The sequence below is a fragment of the Eptesicus fuscus genome, chromosome 12 (genome assembly GCF_027574615.1).
Source record: "Eptesicus fuscus isolate TK198812 chromosome 12, DD_ASM_mEF_20220401, whole genome shotgun sequence".
In the NCBI taxonomy this organism is placed as follows: Eukaryota; Metazoa; Chordata; class Mammalia; order Chiroptera; family Vespertilionidae; genus Eptesicus; species Eptesicus fuscus.
In genome coordinates this window covers 55,097,932-55,122,346 of record NC_072484.1, presented here as the reverse complement: position 1 = coordinate 55,122,346, position 24,415 = coordinate 55,097,932, and the positions used below count along the sequence as shown (strand labels likewise).

The 24,415-nt window shown below is 41.2% G+C and overlaps 1 protein-coding gene across 1 annotated transcript in view; it reads right to left on the bottom strand.

The window, feature by feature from the left end:
* The window catches only part of ROCK1 (Rho associated coiled-coil containing protein kinase 1), a 135,618-nt gene extending 122,895 nt beyond the window's left edge, over positions 1-12,723 (bottom strand). Inside the window, exon 1 of the mRNA XM_008160185.3 lies at positions 11,809-12,723. Coding sequence (XP_008158407.3) covers positions 11,809-11,901 — 93 coding nt within the window. The 5' untranslated portion in view covers positions 11,902-12,723. The remainder of the gene's footprint in view (positions 1-11,808) is intronic.
* Between the last annotated feature and the right edge of the window lie 11,692 nt (positions 12,724-24,415).

The window sequence follows — 24,415 nt, the reverse complement described above, 5'->3', positions numbered from 1 at the left end:
GACCACCAGGGGGCAGCTCCTGTATTGAGCGTCTGCCCCCTGGTGGTCAGTGCAGATCATAGTGACCAGTCATTCTGCCAGTTGATTTGCATATTAGCCTTTTATTATATAGGATAGCAAGACATAGAAGCAATCTAAGTGTCCATCAATGGATGAACAGATAAAGAAACTGTGATATATATACATACAATGGAGTATTATTATCAGGCCATTAAAAAAAAAAAGAAGGGAGTCTTGCCATTTGAGACAACATGGATGGGCCTTGAGGGCATTATACTATGTGAAATAAGTCAGAGAAAAACAAATACTTTTTATGATCTCTTATATGTGGGATCTAAAACAAATAAATGAAATAATTAATTCCAAACTCCCCTCCCCCAAAATTCAAAAAAGAAACTTGAACAGTGAGGCAAGAAAGAAGAGCAACAGAAATTATAAATCTATGTTCTTCTCCTTTGAGTTATTTAAAATATTTGACAGTTGAATGCAATAATTGTAACATTTTCTGATGGGGTTTTCAATGTATATAGCTGTAATATCTAAGAAGACTACAACATAAAGGGGAGGGTAAAGGGACCTATATGTGGTAATATGGTTTCTACATTCCATATGAAGTGGCAGTATGATTCTAGATAAGACTGTGAAAAGCTAATAATGTATATTGAAATCCCTAGAATAGCAATCACTAAGAAAATTACACAAAAGATATAATCAAGAACACAACAGATAAATTAAAATGGAATACTAAAAAATATATAAATAAACCAAAAGAAGGAGCCAGAAAATGAAAACAGAGGGAATAAACACAAAACAAGTAATAAAATGGGAGACTTAAATTCCAATCTATAATAATAAAAGCGTAATATGCTAATTAGACCAGACAGTTGAACAACCTTCTGGACATCATTCTAGACGTCCTTCTGGACGAAGCTGCGGCGGCAGGGGCCAAGGCAGAGGCAGTTAGGGGCGATCAGGCAGACAGGCAGAGTGGTTAGGGGCGATAAGGCAGGCAGGTGAGTAGTTAGGGGCAATGAGGCAGGCAGGCAGAGGTGTTAGGGGTGATGAGGCAGGCAGAGGTGTTAGGGGTGATGAGGCAGGCAGAGGTGTTAGGGGTGATGAGGCAGGCAGGTAGAGTGGTTACAGTTGATGAGGCAGGCAGGCAGGCCAGTGGTTAGGAGCCAGCAGTCCTGGATTGTGAGAGGGATGTCTGACTGCCAGTTTAGGCCTGATACCACAGGAATTGGACCTAAACTGGCAGCTGGACATCCCCCAAGGGGTTGGACATCCCCTGAGGGGTCCCAGATTACGAGAGGGTGCAGGCCGGGCTGAGCGACCCCCTCCCCACATGCACAAATTTCATGCACCGGGACTCTAGTGTATTAATAATTACATTAAATGTGAATAGTCTTAGCACACTGATTAAAAGACAAACATAAATCCTTAACATGTTAATATAAATATTTTGATGAAAACTGTTTTTAATTGATAATAATGGCATTATTTTATACTTTTTCAAATCTCCATTGTCTCATTTAATAGAAGATGGTTGGACTATCAAAGCTATCAATCTGTTGCAATACATTGTCTTGGTTGAGGTAAGAAAATCGGACTTCACATAAATACTTAGTTGGAAAAGGAAAGAGTACATTAACAGCATTTTCAAATATTTGTGGAAGTTGTTTTCTACACCAAACTTGACAAGAGGTGTTTCTTAAAGGTCAGTTGCAATATGGAATCTGAAACTGTATATATGAACTTTTTTTAAAATATATTTTTATTTATTTCAGAGAGGAAGGGAAAGGGAGAGATAGAAACATCAATGATAAGAGAGAATCATTGATTGGCTGCCTCCTGCACACCCCCCACTGGGGATCGAGCCTGAAACCTGGGCATGTGCCCTGACCAGGAATCAAACCGTGACCTCCTGGTTCATAGGTCAACGCTCAACCACTGAGCCACAATGACCGGGCTGTACATATGAACTTTCTGCACCCACTTTGCAATATTAAAATTTATTGGTCTATCGTGCACTTTGAGTGGATCTTTTACTAATGGATGATCTTATAACATCATGCATTTGTCAGTTAGAAAAACTCACTGAAGTATGAACTCTTCCAAAAGTTGACATTTCATCATACAATATTGAAAAATCATATTTAATATGATTATTAACCCCATGATAAAAGTCTTCAGGCATTGGGAAGCTGTCAAGCTCAGGTAGCAGATACAAGTATCCAAAATTCTAATTTTTACCTAAAAGCTCTAATTTTCTCACTGACCACTAATATTATCAGTTGTTTTCTAAAAGTCATACTTCAAAATACAGTCAGAATATTTTACATACATACACATAAGTCATACATAGATATATCCTTCATATCCAAAGGCCATATTACTGATAATAACAAATAAATGTTCAGTTCCATCATGGTACATTCATGCCTTAACCAAGTTTTTTTCTTTCTTTTTTAGAAGTCATTTTTTATTTTTAAAGGTTTATTGAGGTAAATTTACATAAAGTAAAATTCACCCTTTTTTAGGTTTATAGTTCTATGAGTTTAGTTATGTAACTACAACCACCACCACAATCAAGATACAGAACACTTCATCACCCTAAATGTTCCCTCATACTTCTCTGTAGTTAATACCGCATCCCATGCCCAGCCCCTGATAAATGTTCAGTTCTGTTATACGACTGTAAGCCATTCACCAAATACAGGAATATTAATTTTTTAACATTTTCCCAGTTCCCCATATTTTACTTCATACCTATTTAATTAAATGTTACTATTGCCTACTGTTAAATTATGTACATGTCATTAATCATAACCATTGTAACTCTTCATTTGATTCTACTTCAGATCATCATGCTTCATAGCTTAGATTGACTATCAACACTCACTTTCCAGATAAATCAAATCCAACAAAGATATGCGTTAGCAGGCAGCTATTTGAACCTTGCAATACTCTACAGGTTTGGTCAAAGAACTGGCTGCCATCTCTCATCCAGTCAAGTTCTGGACCACTGCTCCAACACAATAAACACTACAATCTCTTCCCTACTACTTCAAAGCTCATCTTCCCCCACTCCATTTTTTACCAATCTCCATACTTTTCAATCAATTTAAATATTTTTCAGATGGTGCATTCTGTATACAAAGCACTCTCCTAAGTGCTATGGAAACACTTCTCTTTGTTGCATGTTATCTACAACTTTGATGCTCATTCCACTGTACTATAGACCAAGGACCTAAAAATCTGCCACTTGCTGGCTATATGCTGTTGGGCAACTCATTTACTTTTTCTAAGGTTTAATTTCATTTACAAAGTGAGAACAATATTTGCCTCACCCAGTCCAAAGTATTGTTGCAAAGATTAATAAAATAATGAATGTACAAAGTCTAATAAAAATGGGTATTATTAGCTTTTTGGCACCTCATCCAAAATTCAGGTATCAAGGGGGGGAAATGCCCCCACCTATCTATATATAAGGCTAGTATGCTAAATGTCCCTCCTACCGTCCAACCGGTAACTATGATGCACACTGACCACCAGGGGGCAGACACTCAAATGCAGGAGCTGCCATGATGCACACTGGCTGGCACCACGGACCTGGCACCGACAAACCAACATTTGGTTTCCCCACATGGGACATAGGCCCCACCACCACCCCAGAGTGACACCTCACCAAATCGCAGCCAACACTGCCAAGACCCTATGGTGCAAAATGCAGCCCACAACCCAGCCCAGCCTGGAAATGGTCACTGTGGGCTCCGGGTATGACATCACGTAGCAACACCCAGCTTCTTCTTCCTAACAACTAGTCTCCTTGCAGTTTCTTCAGCCCAGGAACACAAGTGAAAACATTTACACTTTAACCAAATGTCTATGAAGTGTTTCCCGTGCCTCATCTCATCTGATCCTCACAGAAGTCCTAGAGTAGGTAGGTAGGAGACTCAGTGGAATCCTATTTTCTTTTCATTAGCCAGAAAACGGAGATTTAGAAAGTTTAGAAACTTGACCTGACTGAAAAGAAGTAAGAAATGATGAACCTTGAAAATGACTTCAGGTTTTGTCACTGGACAGAATATAGTCAAATACTGCTGCAGTTAAATATTTTACACTTTGTTCTCCCTGCGTGATCTACAATAATAATCTGCTTCGTGTTGATATTTACTGCTGTGTTGTTGAGAATTACCTGAAAGAGAAGTTGGGGTGCTTCACTGGGCTGGAAAAAGTTAAGCTAAATCAGAAAGCAGATCTAGTTAAGCAAGTTTATTCTATATCTATAAAAGGCTAAGTTGACTTGCACATGCGCGATACATATAAAGCTCTCACTGGCGTCAATTGCACATGTGTGTTTCCATCTGTCATTGTCGATCATGAATTTGGTTGGTGCTTCTATTATAGAGAAAGGCAGCGCTAAAGATGTCCAACTGCTGGCTTAGTTGGGGAGCGGGCCTAAGCCATCAGCCAGACATCCCCTGAGGGCTCCCAGACTGCGAGAGGGCACAGACCGGGCTGAGGGGACCCCCCCTAACCCCCCCCCAAGTGCACGAATTTTGTGCACCAGGCCTCTAGTAATAAAGAGGAATAAAGAGGGTGCACAAGGTAGCCTACCTCTTAAAATATGACATAAGCATAAGTTAGCCTTTCCCCTCTCTGAGACATTAAACTTTGGACATTAATTTGAACATCTAACTTCCTATTAACTGTTTAGAAACTATAATGAAAATATATTCTATTATTTCACGATCCCAAACTAAGAAGCTAGGTATATTAGAGAAGTAAAATACATCTATACATTTTAAAGGATATACAAATGAGTAATTCAATCATTACTTTCTCTGTTCAAAAAGTACAAACCCCTAGAGTTATGAACACAAGTCACAAATGCAAAAAAAAATAAGTGCCAAATATAACAATTAAAAATTAGTTTAGGATGATCTTTCAAGGCTATATAGAACTAGTTCCAAAAAAAGCACTTAAAAAGATGGTTCCTATTCTCAACACCATTTAACTTTTTAATTTTATTTCTTAAATATGTCAATGATACAACTTTTAAAGTTTTTATGGAAGTAAAATAAAGATTCACAGAAAAAAAATTTTTTAGTGCTCACAAGTTTATATTTTTAGATTTGATAAAGATTCTTGTGTATTTTCTAAATACACAGACAGTTTTGGAAGCTTACATACATGCCTTAGGACACTTATACTAGGTAGGTAAATTACATTTAAAAATTGGTCTTTGTAAAAGATCTTCCCAAAGAGCTTTTACAAACAGCAGGCAGAAGAAAGTGTTCTTTTTATGTTTATAGTGTTAAATGCTGACTCTCCCATTTCATAATGGCCTCAACCACCCCTCTCCTCAACCCAAAACTCTCTCAGTTACAGAGAGTTAATAGCAAAACAAGGATGTCCCAATGCTCTGAATTTCTAGTCCAGTGTTCTTTTTACTTCATCATGCTAATAGCATATTTTTAAAAATAAATATTTTTCCACTATGAAATGCAGTACCATCTGCTCATCTTGTAAATACATGTGTGGTATACATCAGATGCTCTCTAGACTTAAACTAAATGAATGTACCTCTATTTTAGTGGGGATGGAGATGGGGAAGTGAAGCTACTGGACTACCTTCAGCACTAGTATTCATTTTGTAGTATTTCCTAATATGTGGGCTCTTATGTCATTTAGCAGAATCTCTATTTCACCATATATACTCAGTATCAAAACTTATAATCTTGAAATAAAACTAAACTGTAAAGTAATACAAAATGTAATCTAAAACTGAGAATTTACTCTTTGTTCATTATAAAATTTTACATGTGGCTCCTTCTCGATTAAAAACATTTCTGACTCAAGAGATTAATGAATGGCCCAATTCATGTTTCAGCTGTTACTCTGAACCACCTCTCTATACACCCACAGGGTGCCTGTAGTGCAAGACAGTCTATTTATCGAACACGTACTGAAAGTATAAAAGACACACAGAAAGAGAGCAAGATAACAACTAAATTTCCACAAACCAGCTCTCAACTGTCTTTCTTATCAATCTAAACTCTTGTCACAAAGTAGGTATGTTATAAATCATGAATAAATGAATGAAGTCTCCAAAATCCCCTCTTCATGTTACTGAAGTCCATCTAAATGCCTCCATTTTCAGTTACAATTGCTTTAGACACTTCAATTAAGTACAGATGAATTATGAATTTATGGGCATGGCTTGAGGTACCAGATAAATTACCAACTTCCAGACTAAGCATAATGACTAGTATATAACAAGAATACTATAAATATGACAAAAATAATAGTTAGCAATTAAATGCTTACTAGATGCCATATGCTGTGATTGCTTTATCTATATTATTTAATCCTTTGAAACGAGCTTTGAGAGGTTAAAAAAACTCACCAAAATCATCTAGTAAGTACACTGCAGAGTCTACATCTGAATTCAAGTTCAGACCCCACACAAAGATTTGCTGAACAAATCCATCATTTCTTTTTTAAAAAATTCTTGCAACATATTAACATCATAACAGACTGGTCCAAACTAACCAGATATGCAACTGATACTGGTAACACCCATTAACTCATAAATTATGAACAATGGCAGGCAAATAGCTTTAAGGCCCAAAGTTTTAATGACTCCAGGTCTTTTCATTCCACTAACAGTACTTTATCCTTAAATGAGATCAATTCAACTAGTAGAATATACAGAGGAATAAAACATCAATATAGAATCTGGAATACTAGCCAAAATCTGTTGAAATAATCCAATGTGTGGTTTAGGATTGTCAAAATTAATGTTCAAAACAAAAATTCCAATTTAGCAATAGTGATGACAAAACAGGTTAAGTGCATGGGAGAAAGCTTATTTTGAAATAGGAAGAATCTGAATAACATGACATCGAAGTGAAAATGCCTAGTAGGCAGTCAAATATATAGGATTTACACCCTCCCCTCCCCCCCCCAAAAGCATGAAAAATAAAGATTTGGATAGCATGGGCATAGAGATAATAGCACTTGAAGCTGTAAGAATGGATAAACTCGCCCCGCTGGCAAAGCTCAGTGGTTGAGCACAGACCTATGAACCAGGAGGTCACGGTTCCATTCCCAATCAGGGCACATGCCTGGGTTGTGGGCTCAATCTCCAGTAGGGGGCATGCAGGAGGCAGCTGATCAATGGTTCTCTCTCATCATGGATGTTTTTCTCTCTCTCCCTCTCCCTTCCTTTCTGAAATCAATAAAGACATATTAAAAAAATGGATAAACTCTCCAAGAGAGTGAAGAGAAAGATAAACATTATAAGCCAAAGACTGAGGCTAAGAGGAAAAGAAATCAGCAACGAAAAGATGAAAAACACTAGGTCAAGAAGCCCAGGAAAAGAGAATTTAAAAGAAGAAAAGCTCAAAAGGAACACCTGATACTTAGATTTGCCTTCAACATTTCCCCCCCCCTCCCCAAAACTAGCCCTGACTGAGTAGCTCATACACCAAGGTTACGGGTTTAATCCCTGGTCAAGGCACATATAAGAATCAACCAATAAAGGCATAAATAAGTGAAACAACAGATTGATATTTGTTCCTCTCTCTCCCTCCCTCAAATTCAATAAAAAAAAATTTTAATGTTTTAAAAAGCTAATAAAATATGGTAGCAACAAATATGTACAAAGGGGACAGCTGTGTTAGAACTCAGTATGCACTGTTCAACTAATACTGGTTCCCTTCCCTCCTTTCTACACACCCCACTGCTATACCTCCACCAGTTAAACAGAAACAAAAATAAAAAAGGTCATGCTCTTAACTAGCATCCTACAGGAGTGTGCTCAACGTGCTACAGGCAAGATAACTGTATTTTCAAGAAATGTTAAACTTCAAAACAAATATATACCTAACCCTCCCACCCACTTATCTTAACTATTGAGAAATTATTAGCAGCCCCAGATAAAAATAATTCTGAGGTTAAAAAAAAAAGTTGTTGGAAAAGGAAAACAGTTCTTGATAATCACTATACACTATAACATGGACCATTAAGTAATAGAATCATTAGGATACTGGAAAGAATCTGACTTACAAAAAACCAAGTTTGAGCAATTTGGATGATCTGGGAAACAAGTAAATAGTTACGATAATATTATCTTAGTATATGCAGACTATTTTAGCACTTTTTATTTGCAATATGAAAAAATGAACTTACCTAGTCCTTAGAATAAATTATGTCTTCAAGAAAAGGCTGGATAACCACTTATCCAGCTACATTATTTTAAAAGTAGTTGAGCAACAAAAAAAGCTATTTGGTGGGTAAGGTCGTTTAAAAGACATTTGCCAGCAAACTCTTCTAGTACTAAATGGTTTAGGAACTTTCACTTCTGAAGAGTGGATCTAGTCAAGGAAGTGGAGAATAAACATAATCTGAGATTACAAAACAACCCCCTAGAACTTGAGTGCTGCACATGGCACATAAAGCATACTCAGTAAGTATCACTTGAATAAATCAACAAAGGCCAAAATAATAGAGAAAGGCAAATGTGGTATTGTCCTGCCCTGGCATGTGTTGCTCAATGGTTAAAGTGTCAGTCTGCTCACCAAAGAGTTGAGAATTCAATTCCCAGTCAAGGGCATGTACCTGGGTTGCAGGTTCCATCCCTGGTCCTGGTCGGGGCACGTGCAGGAGGCAACCAATAGATGTGCGTCTCTCATATGGATGTATGGATGTTTCTCTTTCTCTCTCTCTCTCTCTCTCTCTCTCTCTCTCTCTCTCTCACGCCCCCCCTTCCCGCCCCCACTCCTCCCTTCCTTCCATTCTCTCTAAAAAGCAATGATAAAAATATCCTTCGGTAAGGATTAACAAAAAATAAATAAATAAAAATAAGTGGGTTATTGTCCCCATGATACATGAGATGTCCAAAGTCCAGACAGGGAAGAGTGAGAACAGACTCACAGAAAAAGATAAAATTACCTGATAGGTCATTCTGAATAGTAGAATGAATGAATGACTACTTAATGATAAACATAAAATATCACACAGAGAAATTCATACTAGACATTACAAAACTGGAAAAAGGATTTTGTCTCCAAATAAAATTTTAATCTTTACAAGTTCAGATTAATATGGTGATAAATCTCAACAGCTATCAATAAACAATTATGAAACTAAACAAAAAAAAAGAATGAAGATTATAAGATTACAAGGGGGAAAAATCTGTCTGTTGATTACCTTCTGTTTTAAAATGTTCTTTTAGAAATCTTGGGCTACAAGGTACCTGGCCATCCTAACTCTAAAAAGCCTTGACTGCCTACTTTCTTGACTCTTCCTTTTGTTCAACTTTCATCTTTACCCTTTTATCATTATATCAGTTTCAACTTGCACCTCTGTACAAATTACTTCCAAATTGTTATCTTTAATTATGAGCTGAGTTTCAAATTGCCAATAGTCTACAAGTCATTTCTTTGTGGTTGTCCAGTTTCCACTCAAACAAAACAAATCTAACATTGAATGTATCTGTTGCCTATTCTTTCTAAGCTTTTTCCAAAACTGACTTTGCTGTCCTCACCAATCTCACTATATAATCCAGGCTCAAAATTTTTAGGATCATCTACCTAGTCTCTCTCTCTCTCTCTTGTTCCCTCTTCTCCTTCCTAATCCTGTCAATCAAGTTCCAGCAATGCCTCCTTCTCCATTCTAATATTCCAATTTGGAGCTTTAATAATTTCTGGACTATTAAAATAATTTTTTTAAGTCTTCCCCAATCTCACCCCATCTCCAGTCTCTTTCCACATAACCCATCCTGCGCACAACTACCAGGTCCATTTTTTCATTCATCTTGGCATAGTCTTGTTTACAAATATTTAATGGTCAAAACATCCTAAATTTAAACTCCTTAGCCTAACAATCAAATTCTCCACATTCTAACCCCAATCTATCCTTCCAACTTTATCTTCTGTTCCACCTAAACATGTCATAGCCAGTCATGTCTCTACCCTCTACATATTCATACTATTCTCCACTACACCTAAGGATACGCTATCTAAATCCTATCCATCCATCATAAAGCATACCCTGGCTCTCCCAACTCTCAGTGATTGCTTCCTTTCAATACCCAAGAACATATGTTACCTATACCAACCATTTGAAATTTATCATATATTTTCTCAATCTGTGAAGTGTTTTGCTTTGTTTCTATGTATGTATGTGAGATTAGGTCTGGTTTTCCTAAATAGATTGGAGTTTCAAGGAAAGAGTTCAAGATTTACATTTCCTTGCAGCCTCCACATTTCAATAAATCTCTGAGGTACCCACCAAATGAAGCTATGGCAAGAGGCTAGAAGACAACTAAAATATGAAAAAAAAAAACAACTACTATAACCTCCCTAACTTCATAGAATAAAGAGATCAAAAAGCCAAGTAAAATCAAACATACTATATGGAAATTGTATATTAAAAGAAAAATTAGACTTCCTATAAGTTATAGAAATCCTTACTTGAAAGATATATTCTAACTCCTCCCACTTCTCCCATTCAATAAAAGGTTTTAAGTTGTATTAAGCATCAACCCTCCTTTCTGTTTCTCAATCTGAAGTACATCCACAATGTAGGTGAGTGAGACATTTCAAACATACAACTCACAAGACTCATTTCCATAATCAAGGATTCTTAGAGTAATTTTGAAAGCTTTGGGGGAAAAACTTTCCTGTAAAACCACACACATTTAAAAATATACACAGGTATGTAGAGTAACTAATTGTTAATTTTAAACAATCTACATGATTTTCCTGATTCAAGATGAAATTTTTATATGGTATTATTTCTCTGAATGGCATTATAGTATTTTGTTCACTTAATCTTAATACCAAATATTGTGTACGTCTAACATTAATTCTGAGGAGGCTGTAAGTTACTATCCACTTACATACGCCCTGCAGTTTTAGAGAGTATATGGTTCTGTTTGGACTAAAATAGAATTATTATATAAGTTTCAGTTTTCAGTAAAGTAAAAGAAGAAACTCGCTTACAAAAAGAGTATTACTATTAAAAGAAATTGACAAACCTTAAAAACTCCAGTTACTTGATTGTCTATACTACCAACCACTGAAGGATTTTTAAAATAGGATTTGGGTCTTTCATGTCATAAAAATCTTCTTTAGAATGTTTTTAAAAGTGACATTGTTAAGCATAATACCACCAAAAATGGCAGTTATGATAAAATATATAATCAATAATGTTGCAATATTGTAATGACCTATCATCAGTTTCCTTGAGTTTTTAGATTAAACAGTCCGGCAAAAAGTTCCTTCAGGCTCAAGTCACCTATAACGTTTTTTTACTCGAAAATCACTTCCTCGATATGATTCTCTACTGTCACTTCCACATCTAAAAACTAACTCAGGAGCTAAATCCTAAATGAAAAGTGGTCTTACCAGTAATACTGTCAAGCCGATCAGGAAGATAATATAACTAAGATCGCCATGCAACAAACTACATATGCAGTAACAACTTGGACGTGGCTAACTTTTTATATGGTGCCTGCAATAGAGGTTTATGAGTATCTTTTGTGTAATGTTGAAGTGAGCCAGAGCTAAAAGTTCAGAGAGTAGTTAGCACAGTCAGTCCAATGATAAACAGGGCCACAGCGTGAGATTTTAGAGGTCCTCCAAGATTTCTTCGGGGGGGGGGGGCAAAACACCACCTTTGGTTGTTTTCCAAGATTATGCATAGCTGTAGCCTTCTTTTGCAGATAGCCAGACTGAAAGCAAGAGGGAAGGCAAAGGCAATCCCACACACGCAAGAGAGAGCAGTGCTACTCACCAGCAAACAATCAGAATTCACTTCCGATTTGGGATCCCGCAGCAGGTTGTCGATTTTTTCAAACCGAGTCTCAAAACTGTCCCCAGTCGACATGTTGCTGCTACTGTGACAATAACCCCGGGACCGGCACCAGCAGCGGAAAGCAATTTCAACCAACTTCCTCCGTCGGTGGGTTCGCAGCCGCGGGGCGCAGGAGCCGGAACCTCAGGGTCACCAGGTGCGCCCAGTTCCCCCTCCTCCTTCCCCTCACTGAGGGGATCTCCGCTCTCCAGACCCCGGGCCCGGGGCAACGGCGACCCACAGCCGCTCGGACGCCAACAGTCGCATCCCACCCGGCAGCCCCTCACGACAGCCGACAGTGCCGTCGCCACCAACCTCGTCGCTCCCGCGAGGTGCTTCAGCCTAGCGGGCCCGAGCCGCCTTCGCCATGGAGGGTTCCCCGTCCCGAGATGGGCAGGAGGGGGGGCGAGACAGAGGAGCAGGGTGGAGACTCCTCTGGGCAGCAGGGGAGGGAAAAGAGGAAAGGCGAAAGCGAGGGTGGGTGCGGAGCTGTGCCAGCTGCTACCGCCGCCGCCGGGGCCACGGGCGGGCCCGCTCCGCGCTGAAGCGTTGGAGGCGGTCTAGCCCCGCATCCCCCAGCTCCGGTTGGCCCGGCCCAACGCCCTGATCCGTGCCGGCCGAGCGCTGGTCCTCGCGGGGCAAGCCTCGCTTTTCCTATTTCTTCCCGTCGCTTCTGGGGCGTCTGCCGCGGTTGTCCGGCGGGGCAGGGCGAGGTCGGTGCCCGATGGAGACTTGGGGAGCCTGGAGAGCGGGCGGTGAGGAAGGCGAGAGTCGGGTCCTGGCGGCTGTGGATGGGGGAAGCTTCTGGGAGGCGCGGTGGCCCCGGCTGGGGAAAGGGCAAGTGGCGAAGGCGAAAGCCCGAGGGGGTGGGGCGAGGGGGGCCGTGAGGGACTAATATGTCCGTCTTCCTGTTTAAACAAACGGAGACCGCCGGTGGGGACTGCGCATGCGGGGCGCGGACGCTCGGAAGGGGAACCGGCGGGGCCCCGCGCGCGCGCGCGCGCACGCCGGCGCTTCCTCAGAGCCGGACTGGGCGGGGCGGAAGGCGGGGCGCGCCCGGGGCTTCGCGGACTGACCCGGGCGGCTGGCCACCGGGAGAAGCCGGCAGGGCGCGGCGGATGGCACAGCCCTGGCTTTGGCAGGCTGTGAGGAGCCACGCAGGGCTCCCGAGCTGCTGTGGAGGGCGGGGCGGGGCGGGCCTCGCAGCCTCTCCGGTCGGGTCCTGGCTGCTGCCCCAGCTCTGCTTCCTCTGGGCGGCCACGGTCCGGAGAGTTCTGACCAGAAAGAAAGGATGCTTATGGTTATTTTGGAGATAGGGCTTTGGGGTTTTGTTTTCGGGTTTTTTTGGTGGATTTTTTTTTTCTTTTTGTTTTTAAGGCAAGATGCTTGATCGCCGGCAGGCCCCAGGGTTTTAGCCCCAGCGGGGTTTGGTTTGGGGGCCCTCCGTGAACCCCACAACGTTTAAGCCGCCTGGAAGTCTGTGGGAAAATTACAAAGCAAATTGGTGCTCAGCCCTCCTAAGCCGAACCTGTGTGTGTCAGGAGAGCATTAAAATATTGACTCCAGGAAATATAGTCCATAGAAGACAAGCTCAATTTGTTCTTTTTTTTTTTTTAAAAAGGAAAATAATCTCAGAGAAAAACATTGAAGTTATTTATACTAGTTCTCCCACACCGTTAACACTCCCATTGTATTTCTCTTCTTGCTGTGAAATCCTCCCGTTTCAATTTCAAAACGTTCAGTGAAATAGAATTGTGATTTTACCAGAGCTTATTAGAACATCAAAATAATAGGCATTTCCTCCCTAATTCAATTGCTTCACTGACTGTGGTGTGAGGGTGAAAGACTTGTTACTCAATCAGCTGATGATGTTCTTCGTTGCTTTCAGTAGGAAATCTACCTCAATTTTTAATCAATCTTAGTTTTTAGCTTTAGGTCAAATAGAAAACGTGGATGTTTTACTTCACACTAGAAATGCTACAGACGAACCCATTTTCTTTCTGCATAAAAAGCATTGGACAGCCCTGGCTGGTTTGGCTCAGTGGATAGAGCCTCGGCCTGCGGACTCAAGGGTCCCAGGTTCGATTCCGGTCGAGGGCATGTACCTTGGTTGCGGGCACATCCCCTGTGGGGGGTGTGCAGGAGGCAGCTGATTGATGTTTCTAAGTCTCTATCCCTCTCCCTTCCTCTCTGTAAAAAAATCAATAAAATATATATTTTTTAAAAGCATTGGACAGCATCTGAATAGTCCAACAACTTTATCATGTCAGAGCTTAAGAAAATGTTATATATATATATATATATATATATATATATATATATATATTGTTTGAAAAATGACTATTCTGTTTTCATTTTTATTATATACAAGAAATATTTAGATATAAAATCCACTTTATAAGTCAAGATAGGAAGTAAGTTCACAAGAATCGTATCAAAGACAACCATTAGACAAATACAGGTATTTCATTAAATACTTTTGCAGTGACTTTTCTTGGCTCTGATATTTTAAGCCAGTCATGTGAATTAAATTTATTTTTAAGCATAGGGCTTAAAATAAATCTGGCAGTTGCCCTAAAATTTCTTAAACACTGCTTGTCCTTTTTACCATTTTTAGGTATTTTTAGGAATGTTGTTGTTTTGCAGAGACTATGAGCATTATGTTGCTTTCTATTTGGACATATATGATTAAGTGCAGGTAGTTAATCTATGAGTGGCACTGATAAATATAAGTGGGACTGAAAACCAACCTGGCAAAGCTGCTAGAAATATCTGTGGAGTTTATATATTTTACTTATCTATTAGGTTAGTCTGATGATTGTAACCCACACTAGTTGTCTTATACCATAAGACAGATGGACTCTATATCAATGTTTTGTGATTTCTGAATAAAGTCCTCAGCTATACAGGATAGAATCATATGACATTGAAGTTCCTTCCAACTTTAAAATTTTATTGTCTAATTGTGACTAATTTCTTCAAAAACGTTGTGGATATTTGAGATTATCCTTAAAATACATATTAAGATCCTAAAAAAATGCAAATGCAAAATCCTGATATTATGTATAAATATAATAAAATGTTAATTATACATACTGAGTGCTTATCATGTGCTGGGCACTAATCCCTGTATTTTATCTAGTATTTATTAAAACTTTAAAAGAACTCTGCTATGATTATACTTACATCATAGATGGGGAAACTGAGGTGCAGCAAGGTTGGACTTAATTAGGTTAAAGGTTTTTGCTCAAGGTTATGACAACTCAGATTGGAACAGAGGCAGTCTGACTCCAGAGTGTCCTCATTCGTAGCTGCTGAGTATGCTAACACTATCCAATCCTAATACAATGACAAGTATTTCATAATTGTATTCTTTACATTAGCACAGATTTTAATGATTCCATGTAAAAGAGGGAATTATAAAATTTGCAATTTGATCGGTATGATTATAGTCTCTAGGGAAGGATGTCAAATGCTTTTAGCATGATTCAGAATAAACAGGACCTTAACAATGTTCAGCAACAGTGGCTTGACTAGAGGTTCCCAAATACTAGATCCAAGAACCAGTGTCAGTTATTGATGGAATTTTCCTTACCTGCACCCAAATAAGAAGAATCTATAATAATCTAAAATAATAAAAGCATAATATGCTAATTAGACTGGACATCCTTCTGGACGAAGCCGGGGCTGCGAGGGAAGCCCGGGTCTTGGGTGCCTTGCCCATGGCCAGAGGGAAGCCCAGGTCCCGGGTGCCAGAGGGAAGCCGGTGCCAGCAGCTGGGGGAAGGAAGGCCTACTCTTGCACAAATTTCGTGCATTGGGCCTCTAGTAAAGATATAATCCTATATAATAAAGAGGTAATATGCAAATAGACCATCACTCCAACACAGAAGATGGCTGCCCCCATGTGGTCAAAGATGGCCACCCCCATGTGGACACAAGATGGCTACCACAAGATGGCCGGCAGGGGAGGGCAGTTGTGGGTGATCAGTATGGCAGGGGATGGCAGTTGGGAAGGACCAGGCCTGAAAGGGAGGGCAGTTGTGGGCAACCAGACCTGCAGGGGAGGGCAGTTAAGGGTGACCGGGCCAGCAGGGGAGGGCAGTTGGGGGCGACCAGGCCTGCAGGGGAGGGCAGTTGGGGGGACCTGGCCTGCAGGATAGGGCAGTTGATCAGGCTGGCAGGGGAGTGGTTAGGGGGTGATCAGGCTGGCAGGCAGAAGTGGGTAAGGGCAATCAGGCAGGCAGGCAGGCAAGCAGTTGGGAGCCAGCAGTCCTGGATTGTGAGAGGGATGTCCAACTGCCAGTAGTTGGACATCCCTCTCAGGGTCCCAGACTAGATAGGGTGCAGGCTGGGCTGAGGGACACACACACACCCCCGTGCACGAATTTCATGTACTGGGCCTCTAGTACTATATGTTTTCATAAAATAAGCAATTCTAATTCAGTCTGAAATTCTCTTTATTACTTTTTTTAAAAATTCAATGTTCTTTTCTTTAAGAAGCAAGAGTAATAGTAAATGGTACAGTTTTAATTATTCTTACAAATTTAAAAATTACAAAGTTATAGATTAAGTTAGTCATACCTTAATTTTTCTGGTTTTGGGAATTCAAACATCTGGAAATGTATAATTTAGATGAGACTCATTCTAGTACCTAATGAAAAGACTGCAGTGCTAAAAGAATTTGAATGAGACAAATTTAGGAGAGATCATGGGAAAAAAATCAGAAGGACTTGAGTGTAGACTTTTGTATAGTGAAAGACAATTAAGTTGAGCATTCCTTTGCTTTTGGTTATTTGGTAGGAAATAGAGTCAGTTTAATGTTTATGGAATTTCTTTCATAAACATTGATGTGGTAGCTAACCTCCAAAGATGGCCCCCAATGAACCATGTCTTCCAGTATTCAGGGCCTGTGGAACTCCCTCCACTGAATCTGGGTTAGGGCCTAATGACCTGCTTTAACCAATAGAATGCAGTGAAAATGGCACTGTGCCTGTGTCAGGCCTAAACTTTGAAAGTTTGCCTGGAAACTAACAGTTCAGTGCTCTGGGAAGTCCAACTAAACTAAGATCACCTGGTGTGAGGAAACCCAAGCTAACTAACCACATGAAGTGATCACATGAAAGACAACTGAGGAATCCAGGAGACCTTGAAAACAGACTCCAGATTTATGACCCAAGTTGTGCCATTCGTTTCAGCAGCCCCTAACCATTTGAAACACCCCAGATGACACCATGTGGAGCAGAAACAAGTTAATCCCTCCAAGCATTGCCCACACAGCACTCATGAAAAAATAATAAAATGGTTGCTCCTTTGAGCTAATAACTTTTGGGGTGGTTTCTCAGCAATAGATAACCAAAGCAGTTGAATTTCATAAAAAGAATTATTGATAGTTAAGTATATATAGAGATACTAGAGGCCTGGTGCACAAAATTTGTGCACTGGAGGTAGAGGGTCCCTCAGCCTGGCATGCGCCCTCTTGCAGTCTGGGACCCCTCACTCCTTACCGCCAGCCTGCTCGCTGCTCCTTACTGCTCAGCTCACTGCTCCTTAACATTGCCACAGAGGCAGGAGAGGCTCCTGCCACCGTCACTGCACTCACCAGCCTTGAGCCCGGCTTCTGGCTGAGCAGTGCTCCCCCTGTGGGAGCGCACTTACCACCAGGGGGCAGCTCTGTTGAGCATCTGCTCCCTGGTGGTCAGTGTGCATCATAGTGACCGGTTTTTCTGGTCATTCTGCCATAACGGTCACTTAGGCTTTTATTATATAGACTAGAGGCCCGGTGCATGAAATTCGGGCATGGGTAGGGTCCCTAGGCCTGTCCAGGGATCAGGGCCGATCAGGGCTGATCAGGTTCCCTGCCTCCCTGCCTCTTCCTTCCCTTGCCACCCATGCACCACCACTGCACAGTTCCCCTGCCTCCCTGCCTCCCCACCTCCTCCTTCCCTCACTCCCTCAGAGCCCTGCCGCTGCCGCTGGTCACCTGCCATGTTCCGCACCACCCCCTGGTTGTCAGCACACATCATAGCGAGTGAGCGAACTCCCAGTCTCCCAGGCAAACTCCCAAGGGATCACTTTGCATATTAGCCTTTTATATATAGAGATATATTGGGAGTACCTGTTATACTTTTTAATACTAACCACTATAGAAAAAAGCTGTCCACAATGGAGCATTATAAAGGAATGAAAATTAACTCATATTTACTGTCTTCACTTCAACAAAAGAAATGTCAACCTTTTTAAACAAATTAAGGAATGCTTCCAGATTTTCAAATGATTATAGTTATCATATTCCCATATAAACATTTTACCTGTATTTTTATATTTTTCAATTTAATGCATGCATACTCATGTCTATTCTGTTTAAAAAACATACCAAAAATTCAGGTACATACTGTAACTTGCATATCAATTATAATTTAGTGCCATAAATTGCCTGTAATTTAAAAAATGTGTACCACAGATGTGTTAAGAATGTGATATGGCTAATTTCCTATAGAAACTTTAGTTAGTATTTCCAAGAAAGTAAGATGCTTGTTATTTTTAATATAACATTCCAAAAAGGCATTACATTTTTTAAAATATAGAACAATTTTACTTGATTCTAAACAACTTTAGTAAACAGAAAATTGTGAAATTTTAGGTTCATTTCTGGTTTTAGAGGTTGGTTTTATATGATTAACATTTACCCCAAAGTAAGGTATAAGTACTTATTTTTCTTTATTGGAGGCAGCCAATTAAAATAAATCAGATGGAATTGTTCCTTTACATAGGGGTACCTCTTTCGAAGGACATTCAAGCTTGAGAGTCAGTGTATTATGACATTTTTAGATCTGCTACAGCCTTGGTGCCACTCAGGGAGAGCTGGGGTTGTGGGCATCTATCAATATTATAGCAAGGAGGCTGAGCACCACTGGTTCCCCAATACCTGAAGACCTGAGTTCACGGTCCTGCGGTGAGGGCTTCTGGTGGAGGATAGCCACCCTGCATCAGCTGGAGGAAGTGACGACAGGACTCAACAGGGCATCTTTTAGATGCCATTGGAGACCACGCCATCTTGAAGGGGAGAGTGGCGGAAGCCTATACATCCCGTGACTCTACAAACAGAACACCCAGGGACCAACTGCGAACCCAGAAACACCGGATCTCAGGCAGCGTGAATACGCTGACTCGGAGGAGCTCTGCACCTTCTCAAGGAAAGGTCAGATTACACCTAGGGAAAGGAGAGAGAGAACTAAATATTATAGCAAGGAAAGGTGTAGGGTAAGCTGTGAACACGGAGTACCCTTAAGGACTTCTCCTGACTCAGCCTGGAATGCCTTCCTCTAACATCTGTTTTTTATTTCTTAGAAGCTGCTGTTCCATTCAACTGCAAAAATACTTGCATTGACCCTAAAAACAGAATAGAGAAACAGATTTCTGTAAGACAACTACTTCCCTGCTCTATGCCATTATCATCTTGGGAACCCTATTGTTACCACACTAACATATCCAAGCATGCAAATGACTGATATTACAATTTATTCCAAGGGTGTGGACTATTATGTTTGTGACTCCCCTGAGATGATGGGTGTATGACCACAATAAGAAAAACACAGATCAAGGACATAATAACAGATATACATAGTTGGTCACATACTCTCTCATTTTTTGCAACAGCCTCCTATCTAAGTTTTCCCCTCTTACCCAGCACCACTCCACTGAGTCCCAAGGCTAAGTGTGCTTTCTGACCCATTGCTTTTCAGGTTCTTACATCTTCCTCTTTAGGGCCCTTAAAGTGGTGAATTGCCTTTTTTGGCAGTGGCTGTTCACCCATTATCTACTTCCCTTTTTTTCTTTTTAATTCATTACAACTTGTATCACCTATTTCAGTCCAGCTTTAGGACTTCTACATCAAACACCTGGAAATAGAAAAATGTCTGTTTCTGACATTTCACCATTTCACCCACCCTTTCATCACTCAAACAACTCCTAAAATATAACATATTTCCTAAAATCTCTGTAACTGGAAGAGAGGCATTGATTCTGTTACTCAAGGGGTTCGCTGCTTGGGATACTCTATTCAAGAATGAGCACCCCGCCCCCCCAAAAAAAGAATCAGATGTGGGTCCAGCTGGCATGTCCCAGTGGTTGAGCATCGACCTATGAACCAGGAGGTCACGGTTCAATTCCCAGTCAGGGCACATGCTTGGGTGGCGGGCTCAATCCCCAGTGTGGGGCATGCAGGAGGCAGCTGATGGATAATTCTCTCTCATCATTGATGTTTCATCTCTCTCTCCCTCTCCCCATTTCCTTCCTCTCTCAAATCAATAAAAATATTTTTTTTAAAAAAAAGAATGAGATGTGGTTGTCACAAGGTAGTTTTATTTATTTGAAGCAAGTAGACAGTATTCATATCCAAGCTCTGCCTCCCCGAAAGGAGACTTAGCCATTGCTTATATATACTATTTGGTCAATTACATGTTGATTTCAGTTAGCTATACTTATTGGGTTGGGTTCCTGTCTAGCTCATACTGCTTACAGTTGGTCTATAAAATATTGTGCTGCATTTTAACATTTAGCAAGAATAGCATTTAGTAAGAATGGCCCAGACCTTGAGATCCTTTTCCTATCTAACAGTTACCCATGGATTTTTTACTCCTTGTTCTTGAGGGAATAGGGATAAGGGTCAGACTTCTGTAACTGCTTCCTACTGAACATGGCGAGAATACATCTTTCAGTTAGAGGAGCGAAATTCTCTGGCTGCCTGACTTATAAAAGACTTGGGGTCCCATAGGTTCTAGGATTCCTGAGAACAGAAGTGTATAAAGAGAGCACTACTGTAACAGGAGGCATCCTAATATATAAAAACCCTGGGTCGCCACGAGGCTCGACCAACTGAAAGTCAGTCTTGCCCCAGCATTGACTGCTGAGGGGGCTGCGAATCAGGGCCAGAGGGAAGCCTCTGTGGCAGCTTTTGATCAGCACTTGTCTCTCTCTTTCTCTCCCAGTCTGGCCCACATCCGTGCCTCCATTTCTCTCCAGGCCTCCACCAGGGCTGCTGATCAGCCACACCTTTCTGATCAGGCCCCATTGATAGGCCCAGAGATACTGACTGGCATAGAAACTGACCAATCAGAACCAAATCTGGGTGAAGTGTGAGGAACCAATGGCTGCCTAGGAGGCGGAGCTTTTGACACTGACTGGCATAGAAAATGACCAATCAGAACCAAATCTGGGTCAACTGTGAGGAGCCAGTGGCTGCCTAGGAGGTGAAGCTTTTGACGCTGACTGGCATAGAAACCAACCAATCAAAACCAAATTGGCCGGAAGAGGAGGGCAGTTGGGGGCAAGATCAGACCTGCAGGGGAGGGCAATTAGGGGCAAGATCAGGCCGGCAGGGGAGGGCAGTGGGGATCTAGTGAACAAAGTGGCCTAGAGTGACAGCCTCCCTAAAGACAAAGATACCAGCAAGGAAGAGAAGGGGGAAGGTGCTGTGATATTTGCATCTTCACATATGAGCTAGACCACCAAGTTATGGTTTTTATTCAGGAATCACATATTGAGCTGCTAATTCTATCCAGGACTTTGAAGGATAGGTAGAATCTGGGCAGGAAGTGACCATGTAGAAAGGGTGAGCCCAGTGGATGAAGCACAGCAATCCCAAAGAGATGCCAGATATGACACTTCTACACAATGTCTAGTCAGTGTCCCATGTTTTCTCAAGCACAGTGATGTTTGCCATGTGGCCCAGTGAAGAGCTATACCTCGTAAGGCACCTTGGCTTGGGAAGGGAGGACAGCTCAGGAGGAAGTCCTGACATGGCCTTCTGCATTCACTCTCTTGGGACAGTGGCCCACAGAAAAGCCCTCCCACCCCCATGATGGCAGTATGCACTCCCAGGGAAAACAAACTGTGTGTGTGTGTGTGTGTGTGTACACAACCATGCACACACACATAGGAGGAAGGTAATGCCAAACATGCGAGGCCACATTGTTCCGGCCCACACATCACAAGGTCCTCTATCAGACATCCTGTTTGACATCATCCCCTAGTTGCCATTGACATAGCTGCAATTCAGAGACTAAAGCCCTTCTGAAAATAAGGATAAAGGGAGGAAGCACCACTCGCTCACAACCTCTTTGTCCCCCAAACCCACTGCCCAGTAGGTGCTGGGACGAGCCTTGATGAGCAGATCACCTGGAGTCTATATAACCCACAGTTTGCATCTTTCACAGACGGTGGCTCCTTCACTCCTTGTCCCCAGTTTGGAAATAATAGGAGCTCAAGACTGAAAGTGACAACAGGAAATAGCTTCGGACACAGGTTGTAATGAAACAAGAGAGAAAAGTAAGGAGAGTGAGCGATGCCATGAGGGACTGCTCACGTGAGGCACTGTCTGGCCTTACCTCTCCTGTCTGGGCACAGGTGCCCACACTAGCAGAATCAACTCCTACTGTTACAGGTCCTGGCTCCTGTCAGCCCTCTGGCTTCTGGATTCCTAGAGAAGATGGGCTGAGAAGGCCTACCCAAGGCTTGCCCTCCATGCCCAAGACAGGTGGGACTGAGAGAGGCAGAGGACAGGCCCAGGCTATCTGGCTTAACAGCTGGCTTACATACCACATTTCAGGGCCAATCTGCTAAAAATAAGGTTCTAGGTGGTATGGTCTCTCTGCACCTGTCTCCCTTCTAGCTCACAACTTAGCAGTGCAGTATTCTGTTCCTAAATTTACAGCAATGGGCTGCTCCACCTTGCTGCTTCCACAAAAGGGCCCAGTGCCCAGGGCCATCCCATTCCACTGCCGGTCAGCAGATCCCCAATACCGTAAGGGCCTGTGCCCAGGCTGAGTGGAGGCCACTCCCCAAGGAGAGGACACAACTTAGAAGGATCTTGTCCTACCTGTGGATGTAGAGAACAAGCTCTCTCACCTCGATCTAACCTCCCTCCCAACTATCCCACAACTTTGTGGGAGAGAGAGGGAAACTGTCCTATCAAACAATCCCTCATATCCTTTTTTGTTTGCAGACAGTATCTCTGCTAGTTGAATTCACACATTTGTTTCTGTTTCTGTCCTTGTCATTGCTGCTTCTATATGCCCTAGTACAGTGGTCGGCAAACTCATTAGTCAACAGAGCGGCAAACTGCGGCTCGCGAGCCGCATGTGGCTCGCGAGCCGCAGTTTGCCGACCATTGCCCTAGTACATAGTCTAGGACTTTAAAAGCAAAAATTATATATTTATATATTTTTTTCATTGTAAAAATAGTACATGCTTATTTATAAAATTTTAGGAAATAAGGGAAAGTAAGACAGAGACCAAAATCACCCATATTCCCACCACTCACTATTGAAAATCTCCAAGTTTTTCTTTAATTTTCCCCCTGCAAAGAATTGTTTTATATGCTGTGTATACAGTTCTTGTATACTGTTTTTCAGTTTACATAATCATATAATCATTTTTTTCTTAAACATAAATTTTAATACCTGCATAATATTTCATCCCAGTTGTTTACCATAGCTTATTTAACCATTACTCTGTTCATCCTACAAATAGTGCTGCTATAAACATTTTTATTCATGAGGTTGTTGTTTTTTTGCTTTGTGTTCCTTTTTTGAAACCTTAGCCAAGGATATTTTTCCATTGATTTTTAGAGAGAGTGGAAGAGAGAAGGAAAGACAGAAAGAAATATCAGTGTGAAGACATCAATTGGTTGCCTCCTGCACGAGCCCCAACCAGGGCCTGGCTAGGGAGGAGTCTACAACTGAAGTAGGTGTCCTTGGCTGGAATTGAACCCAGGACCCTTTGGTCTGCAGTCCAAAACTATCCTCTGAGCCAAACTGGCTAGGGCACAGTTTTTTCTTAAAAAAGAAAAATTGTGTGTGTGTGTGTGTGTGCGTGCGTGTGTGTGTGTGTGTGTGTGTGTGTGTGTGTATAAATTTATTTCAGAGAGGAAGGGAGAGGGAGAGAGAAATAGAAACATCAATGATGAGAATCATTTATCAGCTGCCTCCTGCATTCCCCCTACTGGGGATCGAGCCTGAAACTGGGCATGTGCTCTGACTGGGAATTGAACCTTAACCTCCTGGTTCATAGGTAGATGCTCAACCACTGAGCAACACCAGCTGGTCTATTAGTTTTCTTTTAAAATAAGTTCCTAAGCTGTTGTAATCAGTTATTATTACATATTATTTTTTGGTATAACTTTTCAAGAACCTCCCTTTTCCCCTCCATTTCACTGGCATTTAAACTGAAAAATATTTTAAATTTATAACTTAATTTGTAAAGGAAATCTTTATGATATTCCATCTTCCCAGTCAAAAATTAGTAACTTTTATTCAAAATTTAAAAATATATATTTGACAATGTTTTATAGATTTTTATCACCTGGGCCACACATATATCTCACTGTGATTATTTCTGAGTATCCTAAAACCATGGTTGCTGTCCTGTATAGGAAGTTTGTTTTGATTATTTGATGATTATCAGTAGAAGTATTGTTGATTATGATATAGTTATCATCTTTTACCCAGCCATTTTACTGAACTATTTGTGTTTCTATGATTGATTTA